The sequence below is a fragment of the Sphaeramia orbicularis genome, chromosome 12, assembly GCF_902148855.1.
Source record: "Sphaeramia orbicularis chromosome 12, fSphaOr1.1, whole genome shotgun sequence".
NCBI lineage: Eukaryota > Metazoa > Chordata > Actinopteri > Kurtiformes > Apogonidae > Sphaeramia > Sphaeramia orbicularis.
This window is the reverse complement of record NC_043968.1, coordinates 5,827,154-5,847,449: the sequence shown is the minus strand read 5'-3', so window position 1 is coordinate 5,847,449 and position 20,296 is coordinate 5,827,154. Positions and strand designations below refer to the sequence as shown.

The 20,296-nt window shown below is 38.2% G+C and overlaps 1 protein-coding gene across 8 annotated transcripts in view; it reads right to left on the bottom strand.

Annotated features, from left to right (window-relative positions):
- The window catches only part of nrg1 (neuregulin 1), a 63,396-nt gene extending 48,380 nt beyond the window's left edge, over nucleotides 1-15,016 (bottom strand). For 7 of the 8 annotated variants that reach the window (XM_030149880.1, XM_030149881.1, XM_030149876.1 and 4 more), the window contains exons 1-3: nucleotides 14,583-15,016; nucleotides 13,521-14,491; nucleotides 1,070-1,208 (exon numbers count right to left, since the gene is read on the bottom strand). In XM_030149880.1, the coding sequence (XP_030005740.1) occupies nucleotides 1,070-1,208; nucleotides 13,521-14,220 (839 nt within the window). In that variant the 5' untranslated portion in view covers nucleotides 14,221-14,491; nucleotides 14,583-15,016. The remainder of the gene's footprint in view (nucleotides 1-1,069; nucleotides 1,209-13,520; nucleotides 14,492-14,582) is intronic. The other variant, XM_030149878.1, reaches the window with a different exon arrangement.
- Nucleotides 15,017-20,296: the final 5,280 nt, after the last annotated feature.

The following is a 20,296-nucleotide window of genomic DNA, read 5'->3' as shown; positions in this document are numbered from 1 at the left end:
CCAAAGGGTCCACTCCAGCCCGCAGGATGAATTTGCAAAGTGTAGAAGATATTAACAGTCAAGGGCATTGAACTGGAAAACAACAGCATAATAACCTAGAAATAATGACTCCAGATTTTCTTCTTGGTTTAATGTGAAAAAAATAATATGACATTATGCCTATAAACAATGGCAACACCAATTTTTTTTCTCTTTGATTTATTGCAAAGAACATTAAATTCTGATATCCTTTAATAATAAAATAATAAATAAATAATTCTAAATAATAAAGTAAAATTAACAATATTCTGCCTGTTTTGTGCCTTGGTAGATCTGATCTGTAATGCACATGTATATAATGATAAGTTGAGACATAATATTGATAAAAAATTTTTCTTATTATTATTTCTTCTTATTTTTCTTCAGAAATCTAAGTTTTTTTAGGTTATTCACATCTTTTTTTTGTTTTTGTTTGGATAGTTTGTAAAATGTAAATGTTTTTCATAATTTAATGTTATTTTTTGCATTTAAAAAAAAATGGAGTTGTCATTATTTATAGGTTATTCTGTTATTATTTTACTGGTCTGGCCCACTTCAGATCAAACTGAGCTGAATGTGGAACCTGAAAGAAAATGAGTTTGACACCCCTGTTCTGAGATGTACAATGAAAATGGGCTCACTGCAGCCACTGATATTGTTAAAATGTTCATCTTTGTTACTTATGCGTTAGCTGTTCTAAACAAAAAAGGAACTTTGTCGTTATAGTTATAAGATAATTGCGTATTTCCTATTTTTATTTGGAAAAATATTGTTAGCTATTATTAATTTGCACAACAAATTATTGAAGGAAAAGCAAAAAAAAAACAAAAAACGATTGGAATAATATTGCTGTTTCTTTCAATAAAAGTTATAATTGCACCACTATTACAGTGATGTTGGGGTTGAGGGGGGCCTGGAGGTTTTTCTTCTTCCAAGGGGAGGGGGCCACTGGTCTGGTTTACACCAACATGACATTAAATTCAGTTACCAGTAGTTCTAGAATAAATCACCACAGTAACATTGTCAAATAAAAATGGCATCACAGTCCCACCTGCAGAGGAACTTGGTGCTGCCGGGCATGATTTCCAGGGTGAAACATTCTCCTCCATTAACACAGTAGTTCTTCTGGCTGTCACTACAGCGCGTCACATGACTGGAGGTCTTCAATGTAGTGGTGGTGCTGGTGGCAGCTGTAAAAGACATCCGTAATTAGATTAAAGAGCTGCAGACATGCTAATGAAAGCCAATCTGTGACATGAAAACATCCAAACATCCATCACCGACCAAAACATCTGCTGATCTAAACTGTTTAAGACCTGTTGATCCACTAATCCTATCAAAACATGGAAATAATTGGTGTAAAATACAGTTCTTCATCTTTTCATGGTCATCAGATATGACCATATTTGGACGTTCAGAGGCTCTGTAGTTACCATGGAAACACTGTCATCTTCTACAACATTGACCAGTAAAACCCATGGAGTTATTTTTGTTTTTGATATATTAATCCTCAAATGTAATGTCAGCATGATGATTAAAGTACATGATCAATGAATTAAATATAGGAAAATACCTGATTTTTACTGAAAAAAAAAAGCAAAATACAGACGATAATATTATAATAAATGGTGATAAATCACTTGAGAAAGGTTAAATAGAAAGAAAAATTAATTTTTCTTAATTTGTCTTGGTCATCAGATATGACTATATTTGGACGTTCAGAGGCTCCATAGTTACCATGGAAACACTGTCATCTTCTACAACATTGATTCCCCAGTCAAACCCATGGAGTTGGATCAGTGACAGTGGATGGACACACTGGGTTTATGTTCAGTTAATGACAGATTTAACTGAAAAACTCACTGTTTCTTCAGTTTTCTCTGTTTCTTATACAGATTTCCTTTTCTTTTTTGTCAGACAGATGGAAACAGAGTTAATTCTTTTCTCTTTTTCCATCTGTCTGACAAATAAGAAAAGGAAATCTGTATAAGTTCTAGTTGACAGTATGAACCTAACTGGACTTTCACTGTTTCTGATATAAGAACCATCAACTTCAAGAATGAGCTTTTATCTACATAATCAGTAAATTGAATATAGAAAAATACATGATTTTTCACTGAAAAAATGCTAAATACAGAGGATAATATTGGAATAAATGGTGATAAATCACTTAAGAAAGGTTAAATAGAGAAAAACATTCATTCGGGAACTGCCACAGAAGTAGCTTTGGGACTTTACCGGTTAAATGTTAATATTTGGAATAAAAACCGACCAACCAACATGATTAGGTATTTGTAAGCCATCTATACAGTAAAGTACAATAAGGAGTTCTCAAAGGGTGAATGGCTACAGTGAGAACGAGGCCGGCAGCATTTCTGGAGGTTATCGGCGCATTACACAGCACATTTCAGCACTGCAACAAGCACAGACCTCAGATTACTCCGCCTGATACAGGGATGACTGAGACGTGAAAAGTGATTATGTAGCAGAGTACAGATCTACATCGATTGGAGTGCAAGATATAAGAAAGTAGGATCTGCATTTCATTCATGACAGTATAGAACAGGGCTCTCAAACTCCTGTTCTTTCAGGTTCCACATTCAGTCTGATTTGATCTGCAGTGGGCCGGGCCAGTAAAATAAGAACAGAAGAACCCAGAAATAATGACAACTGACAATTTATGTCTGTGTTTTAGTGCAAAAAAACCACCATCAAATTCTGAAAATACTTACTTTTATAAACTATCCAAACAAAAAGGATGTGAATAACCTGAAAAAACTGAAATTTCTTCAGAAAAACAAATGCATTTTTACCAATCTTCTACCTCCACTTCTCATTAGTCCATGTGCATTCTGGATCAGATCTCCTAAGACACTAAACACTGAGGAACAGGAAGAAAAGAGTTCAAACTGGACTGAATTTAATACAGACATTTCAGGTTGGACACATTTGTTCAGGTTATTCACATTTTATTAGTACAGGAGAGTTTGGAAATGGGAATATTTTCAGAATTTCATGTTATTTTTTGCACTAAAACAAAGACAAACATTTGAAGTTGTCATTATTTATAGACATAATGGAAAATTATTTTTTTCACAAACCAAGAAGAAAATATGGAGTCATTATTTTTTGTAGATTATTCTGCTGCTGTTTTACTTGAGCCTGAACTAAAATGAGTTCCACAGCCTTGACTGTGGAATTTCTGCATTTTGTAAATTCTTCCCAGGGGCTGGACTGGAACCTTCAGCAGGACGCATGTTTGACACCCCTGGTACAGAACAATAATCCTTAACCTCCTCAGACCCAGGAAATGTCAGCAAAGTACCAGCTTTTTTTTGTTTTTTATTAAATAAGTGCCTATATTGGAAACATCATGATGCAACAGTTTTTTCAGATGCAGTTTTTAAAATTTTTATGGAATGTCCTTTGGCATGGACAGTTTTTTTTTTTTTTGTATAAAGTTGTGAAACCTCTCTCCACAAATGTGGACAGAAAACCCATAGCTGGGTCTGAGGAGGATAACGGTAGTGTTTGCATTGACAGTGAACTTTCAGTAAATGGGACACACAGTAACAGTGAATGGACATTGGGTGGACGGTTTTACTTGCGCTTTCATTAGTTTTTGATTGTTCGATTGCCCAATAAAAACTACCACATTAGCTCTCCTGTCTGCTCAGTGCAACGGGTGTGTCGACTCAGAGGTGACACCGCAGTTTCACTTGCGTCGCCAAAAGCACAGCAGTCACGTTCGTCCTCATGGTGCCGTTTTGGGGGTGAAAACGGGAATGCAGACTCCCCTGTTTGGGATGTGCTGGTGGATCAGAAACACTACACCGGTGAACAGTGACACAGAGCTGGAGAGCAGCCAACGGGACATTTCACTTCTCTGCTGTTCGGGCTGGTGTTGTATTCACACAGGCACGGGTCTGCTGCAGTGGATGGGGTTTCTCTCAAGTATCATCAAGGGCAAATGGTGATGCACTGCACCAGCGGAAATCTACGATAGCATGACTTGGTGGAATCACTGCAGTCGACATCTGTGACGGCGCGTGGCACGAAGCAAACACACACACACACACACACACACACACACACACGCTCTGTCACTGGCATGAGTTTACATCAAACATAATCAACTGTTAGATGCAGCGAATCATATTTACATTTACAGCAAACTGTTTTAGATGCATCTCTATAAGACAGTCCGTCCATCCGTTAGTGTCCATTACTTTTACGATCGATTTCACAGCTGTATCGACACAGACTAATTTGAAACCTGGCAGGTAGGTTGTTATAACTGAGACGCTGCTGATGCAAGAATAGTCAATGCATCACTGAAATTACCCTTTTTTTCCTCTTCAAGTACAGTTAAAACCTCTTAACATCCACCACCCTTTAACCTCTGGGACATGATTCCAGGTATTTACTACAGGTTACTACATCAATATAAGATTTAGGATGTTGAACATGAACTGTGAACTGCAACAAACTGAACAACAAGGATTTGAATTTGGGCCCAGTAGTTTTTGTTTTAGGGCAGTTTTTTTCTAAATCAGTCCAGCTACTTTTTGACACCTGGTTGAACTCCAAAAAGCAGTTACACGGTCAAAACTCGGTGAAAACATAGCATCAAAAATGAATAAAGGAAAATCGCCGCAACACTGCAAACGGTTGAATTTTTCTGAATATTTAAAATAAATCATACATTCAAAACGCTCACCACAGACACGTCAGGGGTTAAAGGGTTAATCTAAACCAATTACAATTGAACTCTTGGGCACCATAAAGGGGGGGTTAACGTGACAAATTCATGGGGCCCAGCATTCACAGGGGGCCCAGTGGACATAGGTTATAAGTTGTGAAGTTGGAGTAAAAGAGAGGCACAGAAGCCGGGAGTTGGACGTCCAAAGTTAAGTTTCACTTTCAGTTTCATGCCAGTTACAGTAATGACAGCATTTACGGAACACCTCCACAAATACACTCACACACACGCACACACACGCACACACACACACGCACACACACACACACACACACACACACATGGCTCTGGCGACAAATTTAAAGATAGCTTATTTTATGAAGGGCTCACAATGTTTACCTTTCATGGGGCCCACAATTGATAGCGGCACCCCAGATTGAACAGATGCAGTTTCTGTGTTTTAGCCCCATGCATTATGTACAGACACGTGAAGATGATCCCAGCCAAATGAGGCCTAAAACAGGCATTTTGGCCGTACACCTCTTCATTTATAACCCCTCTATTTTCATGGAAAAAGTGGATGTTTAAAGGTTTACCATCCTGTCAATATTGAGTGCAGTATTTACCATCACGTTGCTGGTACCATCAAATGTTCTGTGTTTCTCTTTACAGAGAATGAGCTTTTACTCTCTGGCAGTCGATATCGATTTTCTAAGGGGCGACCATTGATCATTTTAAAAACTCATTTATGCCTTCCTCGGTTACACTGTTTAATAGTATAAGATGTAGTATTTTGAGCCATAGTCCTCTTGGGGACCCTTTTTGAAGGATGAATGTGGTCCTAATGTTGTACAGTGTTGTGCAATATGTTTTTTAATGTAACCTTAAACTTTCATACTAAATGTGCTTCAGTGAAGTTTGTGTTAAACAGTAAAGTATTTGCAACTGAGAAATATACAGTAGTATAAAAACAGAAATATTCAAGTAAAGTACAACTACATCTGTACAGGTAAAGCACTTCAGTCCATTTAACCACTGGCTCTTTGTTAGGTCTGTGTTGATCAGTGTTGGGAGTAGCGTGTTACAAAAGTAATGCATTACAGTAACAGATTACTTTTTGCTGTAACACAGTAGTGTAAGGCATTACTAATCAATTTTCAATAATATTTTACTTGGTACATGTTCAATAGCGCTTGCGTTACAACACACTTTTCACCCATAATTTAACTGCACAAATGAAAAACAAAACAAAACAAAAAAAACACAGCAAGACCGTAAGACCTTACGGAATCAAAAATGCGTCTGTAAATTTCTATTTCCTGTTGGTGTTCAGCCAATGGGTGAAGACGGCAGAAGACAGTCCACTGTCCACATGGACGTATGTTGAGTACTAACACTAACCCTGCTTTACAGATGACAAGGTAAGCTAACGTTTCTACGACTAGTTACAATTCTTTAACAATTGCGGATTTATCTATCAGCATCCTTGGCCCCGCCTCCTGTCTGAACATGTAAAATGTTGAAAAAATGCAAGTGTTCCAGCTGGGATTCCAATATCGTAGACTGTAGCATTACTTACTCAGCTATCCGTCCACATGTATTTCGGGGCACAAATTTATGGGGGGGTTGTTTTTTGACTTTGGGGGGGTTGGGTTCTACTGCACATGTGCCATTTATGACAAGAGTCTGTATGTAACTCAAAAGTAACACAGCCATGTCATGCATTACAATTCTGAGACAGTAATGGATTACAGTTTGGAAGTAACTTGCACAACACTGGTATTGAACATGGTAATTATACTGTACACAAAAAAGTACTACAAGTATAAGAAAAGTCAGAACGCGCTGGGAGAGAAGTGATGTAATCAATGAAAGTAAGAAGGAGATAATGAAAGTCCTCCGTCAGTTTAATTCCTCATATCAGTACACTGGATCTGTTTCTTTCTCATGTAAAATGTTCTGTTTCATAGGTACAGCAGCAAAAGGAAAAACCTCTATAATCTACCAAAGTAAGTAATGAAAGTGCAGATGTTGCTGGTATTCATCCCCTCCTTCTTAATAAGTGCATTCATTTTTTGTTAATCTCAGAGGAGCTCATCTTAGTTGCACTTGCACAGTTTGACACAGTGCGACTGTGTGTGAGTATGGCATCCTATTGATCTGCGGTGAGACACACCCTCATCATTCTGAGTCTGAATGGGTGAAACTACCACTAGAGGGAGAGAGAATGAGCAGCAGCGTGCCAACACTGCTCTGTTCAGCCATGGCCTCCCTCCCTCACTATGTTAAGTCATTGTATCTTCTCACAAACATGTGCACCATGTCCATCACAGCTCTGAGTAGGAGTGTCGTTTTCACCGTTCTGACAGAGGACACGAGTTAAAGTCCAACAATTAAAGTCATTAAGTCATTTCAGACATGAGTAAACAGAGGCAGTGACTGATATGTGTCCACTAACCAACTATTATTACGGCTCATCCTGTAATAAGATGCTGACCGAAGGCTCACAGGGCAGAGTTTTCAACAGAATGACCTTGAATGTCCTGAAAAACACTCCTACTACTTCTACATTCCTGTAGGAGCTGGAATGCAAAGGCAGATTTTCTAAAATCGTAACTGCAGCTTGCAGAAGCTATCCATCCAAGAGCAGGCGGATTATTAATTAATGCAGTGGTTCCCAGCCCTTTCCCTTCGGAGACTCTTCTGCTTTTATCTAAGAAAAGATGAAGCCCCAGCTCTTCCACAAACACCCAAAGAACGAGGTGAATCTGCACCTTTACTGGGGAAACATATAATAAACATATACAACAGGGGTGTCAAACTCATTTTGATCTCGAGCAGATCAGTGAAATAATAGAAAAATAGCCTAGAAATATTGACTACTCCAGATTTTCGGCTTTGTTTTAGTGCAACAACAAATTAAATTAAATTATGAAGATGTTAAAATGGCTACATTTACAAAGATCCCTTTTGCAAAAGATAACGAATAACCTGAACAAGCTGAAATTTTTATGAAAATGTTAACATTATTCGTAAACTTATCACTTATATGTATATGCATTACAGATAACAGTGGATCTATAAAGGCACAAACATTTAGGAACATGCATATTTTAGTTTTGGAATTTGGAGTTGTCATTATTTATAGGTTATTCTGCTATTGTTTTACTGGTCTGTCCCACTTGTGATCAAATTGGGTGAAAATGACTTTGACACCCTTGATTGTTAATATTTTCAGTAAATTTTGCACTATGGAACCTGTGGTGGGCCGGTTTTGGCCCATGGGCCATATGTTTGACACCCCCGATATATAATGTGTGTTTTCTTTCTTTTTATTGATATAATTAGATGATTGAAATGCACATAACAGTTTTAACAGCATGAAAATATACTACATATAAAATATTCACTAGTTTTGATTGCTGGAGATACAAGGTGACCTAAGGGTTTTTATAGCTGAAGGAATAAATTCAAGGTCAAACCAAGGTTCATGTGTTTTTCCACATTTCATACATTTGATTTTCTGGTGGACGCCTACATCCTACCATTATTATCTACTTCTTATGGCATGTGACACTAATTATTTTATTACCAGCTGTGCATCACATGTAAATTCATCTTATTTTTAACTTCTTTTTTTTTCTTTATTGAACAATAGACTTGCATAAGTTAATGGTCCGAGTCAGAACCATCCAAAAAGTGTTTTCACACAGTAAATGGACCGAACCCTGGTTCAGTTTGTTCCAGAACCAGATCATCTCTTTTAATCACATTAAGAAGACTGGGGGTTCAGTTTTATTTGTATTAAACTAATGAAGAGTAATAGAGTTAGCTTTTGTATATTTTTTGGGTATATTTTGTTTCTAGCATTACTTTAGTAGCACATTTATTAATATTTTATTTTGAAGCTCTTGCACAGTTCACTTTTCCTAACACTGTATTATTTGTTATTCGTATTTCATTTATTGTTCTTATACAGTCCCTTTTGCACAAAGTGTTTTGCTGCTAAATTGAACTGAACTGCTAAACTGATTTTCATTGGTCCTGTGACAGTGACAATAAAGATCTATTCTATTCTATTCTATTCTATTCTATTCTATTCTATTCTAAAATCTGGATGATGATGATGATGATGAACAATGTTAGTGTGAACATGTCACAGATGTCACAATCTTCTAAGTAAGAAATATTTTGTTGTGACAACAAAAAAGTAAAATTTGAATAATATTGCACAGAGACTTCTGATAATCCAGTGTGTTGGTTTTATTTCACATGTGAAAGTCTAATTTTGGCCAAACGTCATAAACATGCTGTGGTTTTTGGAGACCCACTGAGGGAGTTCTGGACTGAACTGTTGAATTAATGAGTAATAAAATAATTCCTAATATTAGTATTTTAAGACCAATCACAATATGTGGATTAATTTTAGCCGATAAACTCTGCGTCATCTACCAAATGCACTGATTAAAACACCTTGTTCTATTTTAAGTCTTATATTGTATTTAGTTTTTACTATTTTTACCCAGATGTCTTCATTATGATGGAAAGTAAATCCAGTCATTTAGGAAAAGGGTTTTTATCATAACACAAGAAATTTATCAAAAAAGGTATAAAATAATTTGTTACATCTTTTAAAGAAAAGTACATCGGCATTAGCAACATGTATTAATTAACAATTAACTGTTTACTAATGTGTCTAACTAATGTGTTATTGTATAATTAATTAAGAGTACACCTTAACTGCTGCATTATTTACACATTAATTCATACTCAAACATTTACTATTGTTAATTATTTTTAATAATAATTCCAATTCAAATCCAATAATTAAGGCACAATTAACACATGAATCCTTAATTAATATTAAGAGCCTTTTATTAACAGTTCCTTAATGCAGTTTTCCTTAAATTTTTGCCTTTAATGCACATTATGGTATGAATTTATGTTAATAATGTATACAAGAAGGCCACAGTTAACATAGAGATAATTAGTGAATGATTAGGTAACTGTTACTTAACTTATTATTGCATTAACTCATATTATTAATGTGCCCTTATTGTAAAGTGCGACCGTTTTATAATGTAACCAGCCAACGTTTATTGAGTGTTTGGATTCTTTAATATCTCTGATGACCCCATAAATCCAGGACTAACAGCAGACTGCACACCATCATACAATATTCACAACATACCACTTCCATCATTCATTGTGCTCTCTGTGTGAATCAGGCTTCATCATTCAGACCAGCTGCCTCACAGTCTACTACTGGAGGATTGCATGACGTACCTTCACAACCACTGTCACTCTACGCTAAAAGGTTCAGATTATGGAGTAAAAGTGGAATTACACTGACAGGTTCTCGCAGCAGAACATGTGGAGTGTTGCAGAGGAAGTTCCTAAACCTCACCACAGATCAGTCTTTTGTGGCTTGTCAGAGTATGTCTGGCACTAATCCCTTCCTCAAACCAACTAAAACCTGATCAGGTGAAACTGAAAACACTTGAAGTGACATCTGCAAAGCAAGGCAGATCTGTAAAAAAAGGAAACAGACAAAGACATACTATGAAATCCTCAATCAGAATGAAAAAACTGCACTGTACGTCAGCTAAACCACAGTCAGTCATGATTATTTCACACATTAACCCGTAAAGAGCCAGTGCTACTTTTATGGCAGTTCCCAAATTAATTTTTCTTTCCATTTCACCTTTGTCAAGTGATTTATCACCATTTATTATAATATTATCGTCGGTATTTTGCATTTTTTCAGTGAAAATCAGGTATTTTCCTATATTTAATTCATTGACCATGGACTTTCATCATCATGCTGACATTACATTTGAGGATTAACATATCAAAAACAGAAATAACTGAAGAAAAAGTGACTTTTTCAGTTAAATCTATCATTAACTAAACATAAACTAAGTGCTTCCATCCACTGTCATTGATCCAACTCCATGGGTTTTACTGGGGAATCAATGTTGTAGAAGATGACGGTGTTTCCATGGTAACTACGGAGCCTCTGAACGTCCAAATGGGCTATATCTGATGACCACGAAAAGATGACAAACTGTATTTTACACAAATTATTTACATGTATTGATAGGATTAATGGATCAACAGGTATTAAACAGTTTACCTCAGTAGATGGTTTTGGTCCCCGGTGTATATTTGGGTCTTTATGGGTTAAGAGTCTTAGGACTGAAGAAATGACCAGATAACATGTAGAAGTACAGTGAACTAATATCAGTCAGTTTGCAAAAAAGCTGGCTAACCCAGTTTCCTCACTTCATATACAGGAGAATTCAAAGCAAAAAGTCTAAAAATTCTGCCTTTCACTTGAGTAAACCATAAAAATTAATTATGCATCTGTCTTTGCAGGGCTCTTTTCTCATTTTGTATTCATAGAGTGCAGTCAAAGTGAGATCTCTTGAGGACAGAGTGTCACAAAGTGCAGGCCTTTTTTTCCACATCCACATGTCACGGCCTTAAGGTTACAAAGATGTGCATAAATGGACGAGCCACCATGAGGTCAGCCATTAGTTTAGATTGCCATTTTGAACCCATGAGTTTGGTGTTTGCCTGTCGCTACCTTGGCTGGTTAGAGGCAGACATGTCCGTATTTCAGTGAGAAGGTGGAGCTGAGGAGGGGCAAGGGGTGAAGCTCGCCAAGCTAACGCTAACGCTGCTGTGAACTGACTGCCAACAGCAGTCATGCTGCTAACTAGCTAGCAAGTTGTTTTTGTCTTCATAGAAACAGTGCTCAGCCTCTTATCATGGATATAGGCGACCGAGGCACATTAGCTTAGAAGTGGATTAAGTCAAGGTCAACAAATAACAGGTTTCCAGGACAAAACTAGTGCCACACAAACTTCCCAAAGCCTAATTATTTCATACAATGTATAAACATACTTTTAAAAAGGCTAGATGACATAAAATCTAATTTACATGATGGTGTCAGGTTAAAATCTTATTAACAGAGTAATAATTTACTGAAAGACCACCAGGACATGTATCAGAGGGTCCAAATGAAGATCAGAATGACTGAGATGTGAATGACTCCTGGAAGAAAAGTATGACTTGGCATTTCGAAAGAGAAGTTAATGTTTTTGAGAAGGAAATCAGTTGAAGGCAATGTCATGTCCTTCAGAGGTTTTAGACCAGTGTTTTTCAACCTTGGGGCTGGGACCCCACGTGGGGTCGCCTGGAATTTCTAGTAATTGATTAAAAAGGCCAACAAAAAAAAAAAAAACTTACTAAAATGTCAAGGTTTCACTGTAAAAGGATCGACGTTATTCCAATGCAAACTTTGGTGCTGTTGGTGGATCTACACCCCAGGTGAACCTCTAAATAAGACCCTCTGTCCTCCTCATTTCAGTTTAACCCCTTGAGCACTGGTTTCAGATGTTTGTGGTGCAAGATTTTATCAGTTTGAGAAAGAACAGACTGGACCACACAACTGAAAAAGAGGATTGGGAGCAGTTCATGGAGTGTTTTTTAACCTTAGAGTTTGGACCCCACATAGGATCGCCTGGAATTCAAATGGGATCGCCTAAAATTTCTAGTAATTGATAAAAAATGTTCAAAAAATTTAAAGTTACTAATAAAAATTTACATTATATAGCCTAAATGTCATGTAAAATTAATGTTTATTACATGATCAAAAACAAATTAATTTTAGCAAAAAAAAAGGTCTCTGTTTTGAATGTCTGGGGTCACCATAAATTTGTGATGTTAAAATGGGGTCACAAGACAAAAAAGGTTGGAAACCACTGCTTTAGACAATGGAATACTCCTGAACGGGCTTCAGTTTCAAACTGTGGCGGTTTCTCCTCAGTAGAAACACTGCAGATCTACTCATACCATACAAAGAACAAACATATTGTTAGGGGTAGTTGTCGACTAGGTGTCACTACAAGGACATGATCCCTTCCTGGTTTCTCACTCAGTTCTGTCCACTGGGACACGCACAACATGATACAGGAAGTTGGAGGTAGTGCTATTGCTGTACAGTCAGGAAACTGACCCCTTCAGCACCACCTTAGATTAGCTAACCCATTTACACAGATGTAAATCACACACTGATGTGACTACAGCACAGACATCACAGTGGCGAGCCGCTGGCAGACAGACAGTATTAGTGGGCTGTTTTCCCTGCGGCTGAGGGATGGAGGGCATCAATTAGCCTCCAGTACGCTCTGACCTTGAAATGGAGCACAGGCGGTGAACAGGAAGTCTCCCTGTACCACAGGCAGTAGTTTCAGTTTGTGTCATGCATCATTTATTGATTTTCACTTTTTCTTATGACTGGAAGTGTGCACCAGCTTGGTCACATTTGAGGGCTCTTCCATATTGTATGTGGCCTACGAGCTCGACAATATAACATCTATTTACTGAAGTGTGCCTAAATCTTTTGTGCCAGGTGACCATTAATACTTCAGGAGGAATGAGTGAATATGAGTAACTGAGCACTAGCTTATGTGGGGTTTGTTTATTGTACCCTTACATGCCTTTCTATGTGGCAATATTTCAGAGGCTTAGTCAGAGGCCTCTATGCAACACTCTGCAAGTCACAGCGTGTTGGTTTCAGGCGAAGTCCTGAAAGATGACACTTCCTGGCACCATCGTTGGAACAGAGCAGTTACAAAATCAATTTTGGGAAAAAAAAAAAAAAGCTAATCCTTTTTATACAGCATTTGGTAGTTTCCCTTTAAAACATTGAAGCAGTTCAAGGTTATGAAGGACTCTGGGTACACCATCATCAGACACATGTTAAAGGGGATCATAAGTGCTGGGTACTTACAGATGGTTGGGATGATATTGTTGTTGAATTCCTGCGTTGTCTGCTTTGGGTTGGTGGGTTTGACAGCATTGTATTTCATTGTAACAGAGGAGTCACTTTGAGTCACTTTGGGAGGCACGAAAGGCCCCCTCGTAGATTTCTCCTCCACTAAAACCTCAGGGCGACCTGGGGTAACGGTGATAGCAGTGGTCATGGAGATGGTAGATGGAGACGACGAATGAGGAAGCGACATGGTCAGTCCCAGAGTGGGGTCAACTGATATGATAATGGGGTCCTGTCCGATTCGTTTAGGATCTAAGTGCGTGGGCGGTTCATACTCAAAGATCTTATCCACAAAGACCCATTTCAGGCCGGCCGTGCACAGGGCTAAGCTAAGCAGACAGGCCAGGATGGGCAGGATGCAGATTTTCTCAGAGTGCAGGCAATTGTTAATCTGTTCCATCTCTACGCACACGCAGCAGGTCCCGGGCAAGGCCACGATTCCCAAAGCCCCCGAACGTTCCCCATCATCACCACTGCCACCGCCACCGCCTCCCTCTTCTGCAGTTCCTTCTTCTTCGCCCTCCTCCCTACTCTCGCCAGCTGCCTCTGTCTCCTCTGGTTTCTCCTCGGGGACTTGTCCAGTATCAACAGTAGAGCCGGCAGGGGATCCAGGAGGGGGAGCCGGCCCTGCAGAGATGTCCTCCATTCCCTCAGTCATCCTTCCCAACTCCTGGATCTGGAAGGGTCTGCAAACACCTTGAACTATGAACTCAGAGCATCACACAGCGGCTGTCCGCCACTAGTTTCCTCAAGTGTGTTTTCCATCACGAGGCTGCGGATTGATGTTAAAATGCTCTTCAGAGAGTGTCTAACCTTGTTAACAGTCTGGCAGATATGTAGACAGCCTTGTGCGCATGGGGAAAAGGAGCTCCTTACTCATGCTTTCTTACCAGAAAAGCACTCGCCTATAAATAGAACTGTCAAATTTGCTGCAGGCAAAAAACACAAACCAGAAAAATTAGGTGCTGTACTTGTATTTTGCGCAGTCTACGGGTGAAATAACGGCTAAGGCTAACTCACCTGGGCACTTGGACGGAAGAGTCGGTGGTGTGGACGTGTTGGGCCGGCTGCAGCTGCAGTAGCTGTAGTGCAGAGGACAGGAACAGGACGGCCAGGCACTGCAGTGGCAGCAGGGACATGCTGTCTGCTCTGGAGCTCCACGCTAAAGCTGAAAGGCTGAATCATCAGGGAGAGGCAGGTGCCCTTCCTCTGTGAGCGCAGCCACAGAAACAGATGAGTAAGGGGAAAGAGAGAGAAAGAGAATCAAGTAGAGAGGGAGGAAGAGATGGAGGGGGGGGGATGCAGCAGCAGCAGAGAAGGGCAGAGAAGATGGGATACTCCCCTTTTTCTACTCTCACCCCTCCTCTATCAGTCCTTTCCTGTCAAAGTGGTGTGCAGGAGGGCAGCCTCTGGGCCTCCTCCCTCTGGGCCTCCTCCTCCTCTCTGGGCCTCCTCCTCCCTCTGGGCCTCCTCCTCCTCTCTGGGCCTCCTCCCTCCCTCTCTGCCTCTCTTCTTCTTCCTGTCTGGTCTGGTGTGTCCGAGTGCGTCCCTTGCTCCCTCTCTCCTCGCAGTCTGCTCCCAATCCAAGCACAAAGCATCCAGCTAAGCAAGTTCCTACTTGATCCAATTAGAGCGCATGTCAGCGAATCACAGGCAGGCAAGTGCTGTAGCCACCCCCCCAGCACCACTCCCCATTGATTATGCTGATACTAAAGGGTGTGTTTTGTGTCAAGGGGAAGGAGCCAAGGAAGCAGACATATGATCCATCCCAAGAGACTGCAGCCATTGTGCTCTACTGCTACTCAAGTTATTAGTGTAATAACACAGATGAATAATAATGATAGATAGATAGATAGATAGATAGATAGATAGATAGATAGATAGATAGATAGATAGATAGATAGATAGATAGATAGATAGATAGATAGATAGATAGATAGATAGATCAACAATAAATAAATAAATGCAGAGTGTAATACCTAAGAATAACTTAGATTAAAACGAAAATAGAATTAAAAGACAAAATGTGTAACCTTAACCCATGAGTCCCACGATTAACCTTTTAATAGAATAAGCATTCACAAGTGGTCATATATATGTATGCTTTTTGTTTTGTTTGTTTCTTTATACTGTCATTCATGTTTCATTTGTGACTAATTGTAATCAATATCTACTGCAGATATCCATATTTTTTCATATATGCCAAATGAGGTTTAATAGATAGATAGATAGATAGATAGATAGATAGATGTAACAAAATCATGCATCTATGTTTTTGATTTTCATGTAGGAACTTCTTAATAACACTCTTGTAATTTTGCATCATCTCACTGGCTGAGCTGCTAACAGAGGCATGGGGGGGGGGGGGGGCAATATAGAGAGCAGATCCTCATGAGGCATTCAGCTTGTCACCTTCAAAATACTAGCAGCAGTATGGGTTAATTTGTTAATGGGCTTAAAGCACCAGTATTGATATCACACTTGTGTCCTTTGGAAATCACTTGCAATTGTGTGAATGAGTTCATGTAATTCAGAAAGCAATGTAAAATGTAAAATAGAAGGACAAACCTGGATACAGATATGGTGGAAAAACACACTCTGTGGCCTGAAACACAGCAGAGCAGAGGTCATATCCTGTTGCAAATCCCAGGAAAAAGCTGTTTCTTTATGTCAAATTCATGCTCGTTGTTATGTGTCTGTCTTATTCTAACCCTTCACACAAACTCTTTTTCTTCCCCTAACCCTGGCAGAAAAATGTGTAATCATAGAAACAACCTCATCGAACTTAAACATGACACTTACGTTGCATATATTGATACTATCAATGGTGTTTTAACTATTCAACAAAAAAAGTTATGCATTTAGTATTTTTTGTTATACCAGTGATTACTAGGGCTGTGTATCGGCAAGAATCTAGTGATACGATACAAATCACAATACGAGGATCACGATACCATATATCACAATACTGTTAAAAAGACAATTTTTGGTTTGTTTCTTTTTTTTTTAAATTGTTATTTCCTTGAAGAATTGAATTACAGCAGAAATCTGCACAAATACTAAACACATTTGTATTTGATCCCAACAGGATCTAATGTTCTATCACAAAATGTTCAAACTGTGTTCAAACTGAAATTCTGTTTTACAGACATTCCAGTTTCAGATCCTGTTCAAATGTTCAGATTCTATTAGTTCACAACTAACATCAGAACAGGATTTGACTTCAATCCCAACAAAGGAATGAACATTATTGAATAAAAGAGTGTGAAATAAGAATAAATAAAATATAAACAATAAAGAAAAACAAAAAAAACAAAAAATGAACCTCCACAATATCTGCATTTGAATAAATACCTAAAAATATCTATACAGTACTTTTTAATATCGATACAGTATTGTGAAATGAAATATCACAATATATTGCAGAACCAATATTTTCTTACAGCCCTAGTGATTGCAGAGTAATATTCATGTTTGTATTGTCCAGTTTCCAAGTGTCTATTTGATCATGTGACGAGACGATGCCATATGGTGACTAATTTAGGTGCAAAATCTGTCCAGACTGTGTACATCTACAAGCTCCCACCTGAACTATGGCTCATCAGAATAATGTGCACTCAGGCTCGTAACTAGGGGTGTAAGAAAATATGGGTTCTGCAATATATCGCGATATTTCATTTCACAATACTGTATCGATATTAAAAAGTACTGCATTGATATTTCTAGATATTTATTCAAATGCAGATATTGTGGAGGTTCATTTTAGTCTTTTTTTCCTTTTTGTTCATATTTTACTTATTATTCTTCAACACTCTTTTATTCAATAATGTTGGTTCCTTTGTTGGGATTGAACTCAAATCCTGTTCTGATGTTAGTTGTAAACTAATAAAATCTGAACATTTGAACAGGATCTGAAACTGGAATGTCTGGAAAACAGAATTTCAGTTTGAACACAGTTTGAACATTTTGTGATAAAACATCAGATCCTGTTGGGATCAAATAAAAAAGTGTTTGGTATTTGTGCAGATTTCTGCTGTAATTCAGTTCTTTTAGGAAATAATCATTTAAAAAAAAGAAACAAACCAAAAATTGCCTTTTTAACAGTATCATGATATATCGTGATATATTGTATTGTGATCCTAGTATTGTGATTTGTATCCTATCACCAGATTCTTGCCGATACACAGCCCTACTTGTAACTCCCTTACACTTTTACCTAATGATCCATACCTTACCTTATGTATACATGTATAGTTTTTTCAATAAACACAAAAACAGATAACATATCCTCAGTTTTTCTACATTTTACGTCACATGGTCTTTCATAATTATGCATAAACTGGGGATACAGACTACAAAATTCACACTCCTCTGGCAGTGTGTGATTGACAGACAGCCCCCAGACCACCAATAAAAGTATTAAGTTCCCATCCCCCAACCCCACCACACTAATAGGCTCGCAGGACAGTCCAAAGGCTTAAAGCAGATGAAGACAGGCACAAAGGTCAGGTCAGCGCCACACTGAACACTGACACTACTGTGACCCTTTCCAATCCTCAGACAGAATTAATACCAGTAATGGTATCTGCCGGAGAGGACTTCCTGTCAGGCCCCTGAATTAGGGACCTGCTTATTGATTGTCTTCTCAGCATTTTCACCTTTTTAAGCACTGCTTTGTTTAGAAGAAATCACTTACCTCTAGGAAAACCACTGCATGTGCATGGATTTGATGCTTTTTACATGGATAAGGCGAAGGGGGAGAAGTGCCAAAAATGAATGGGACTGGTGCCCACTGTGGATATAAAAAACAATGAGTCAGGATTTATTAAAGGCTGCATTAAGGATATCAGAGAATATTAAATGGTCAGTAGCCTCAATACTGCAAAACAAAAATATCACAGATTTTGTGATTAAGCGATCAATAATGCCTTGTTGTCTACTACAGTGGATAACATGCAAATAAAAAACAATTTTTTAGAAGTATTTTACAGGTTTTCTAGGTTTTAATGCATGGTTTTCTTTAGTTTGTGTTGGAGTTTGTGCAGGCGGTGGTTGTTTATAAATATCTTTTAAATATCTAACAATGCTAAATTAATGGTATCTAGTACTGTACACTATTAGAGCTGCAGATAAACAAAAGAGAAGCACTGAAGAACTCCAAGAGTGAGCATTAGGGCAGGGATCTCAAACTCATGTTCTTTCAGGTTCCACATTCAGTCTGATTTGATCTGCAGTGGGCTTAACCAGTAAAATGATAACATAATAACCTAGAAATAATGACAACTCCAAACTTTTGTCTGTTTTTAGTGCAAAAAACCCCATTAAATTATGAAAATACTTACTTTTATCCAAACAAAAAAGATGTGAATAACCTGAAAAAAACTGAAATTTCTTCAGAAAAATCAGTGCAATTTTAGCAATCTTCTTCCTCCACTTCTCATTTGTCCATGTGCATTATGGATCAGATCTACAAAGACACTAAACACTGAGGAACAGGAAGAAAAATGGTTCAAATTGTGCTGAATTTTCTTTAGACATTTCAGGTTGTTCATATTTGTTCAGGTTATTCACATTTTATTGTTACAGGATAGTTCGGAAATGTCAATATTTTCATAATGTAATATTATTTTTTGCACTAAAACAAAGACAAATATTTTAAGTTTATCAGTATAATGTAATATTTTTTTCACATCAAACCGATAACAAAATATGGAGTCATTATTTTTTGTAGGTTATTATATTATTTTCCTTGCCATCATATGGGTCTGTACGTGGAACCTGAACTAAAATGAGTTCGACAGCCTTGACTGTGGAATTCAAATTCATCCCAGGGGTTGGATTGGAACCTTTGGCGGGACACATTTGGCCCCTGGGACGCATGTTTGAGACCCCTGCATTAGGGTTTTCACAAACTCCCTACATAGATACCAGTAAACTGATTAATTCTATTCTATACAGCAGGGGTATTCAAATCTGGTCCTGGAGGGCCAGTATCCTGCATGTTTTAGATGTCTCCCTCTTCCAGCACACCTGGTTCAGTTAATGATCAGCTCATCATCAAGCTCTGCAGAAGCCTGATAACGATGTAATGGCTTCCAGGTGTGCTGGAATAGGGAAATATCTAAAACATGCAGGATACTGGATTTGAATACCTCTGCTACACAGTACATTGGCTGTTAAATGCATGTGGACACTGTTAGCACTGTAGTGGAGTTAGCTAACATCAGTAAATATTCGGTTCTTAAACACACTCCAATAATCCTCATACAAACACGACTCTGTCATGGTAAGTGCCACCAAATAATTTTATATCAGGAATGTCAACTTAATGTATAAAACACTAATTAACTGTCTGACAGACTATATGATAGTGCATCGGTTTTATCAGGTTAAATTGATGCAGTTGTGCCAAATTCTGCTCCCTGCCAAAAACTGCTCCCCTTCCTCAGTCAGCCATGAAGAGGACAACACTGCACTTCTGTTTTTGTCTGTTTAATATAAAGAACGTGCAAACTGTAAGGTATATACAACTTTCTAAAGTTAAATCTTAGATACACAATACACAAAATATATAACAATATAAACAGATACTAACGAAAACTCCATCACCCTGGGCTGGGGATGCAGTTTTCGGCACCGGGTACTGCCGAAAACTGCCTCCTCCATCAGAATTAGCTTGTGAAGCTAGATGAGTGAAATGACTTTAGCAGCTCACATTTGGAGCTATTCTGGTG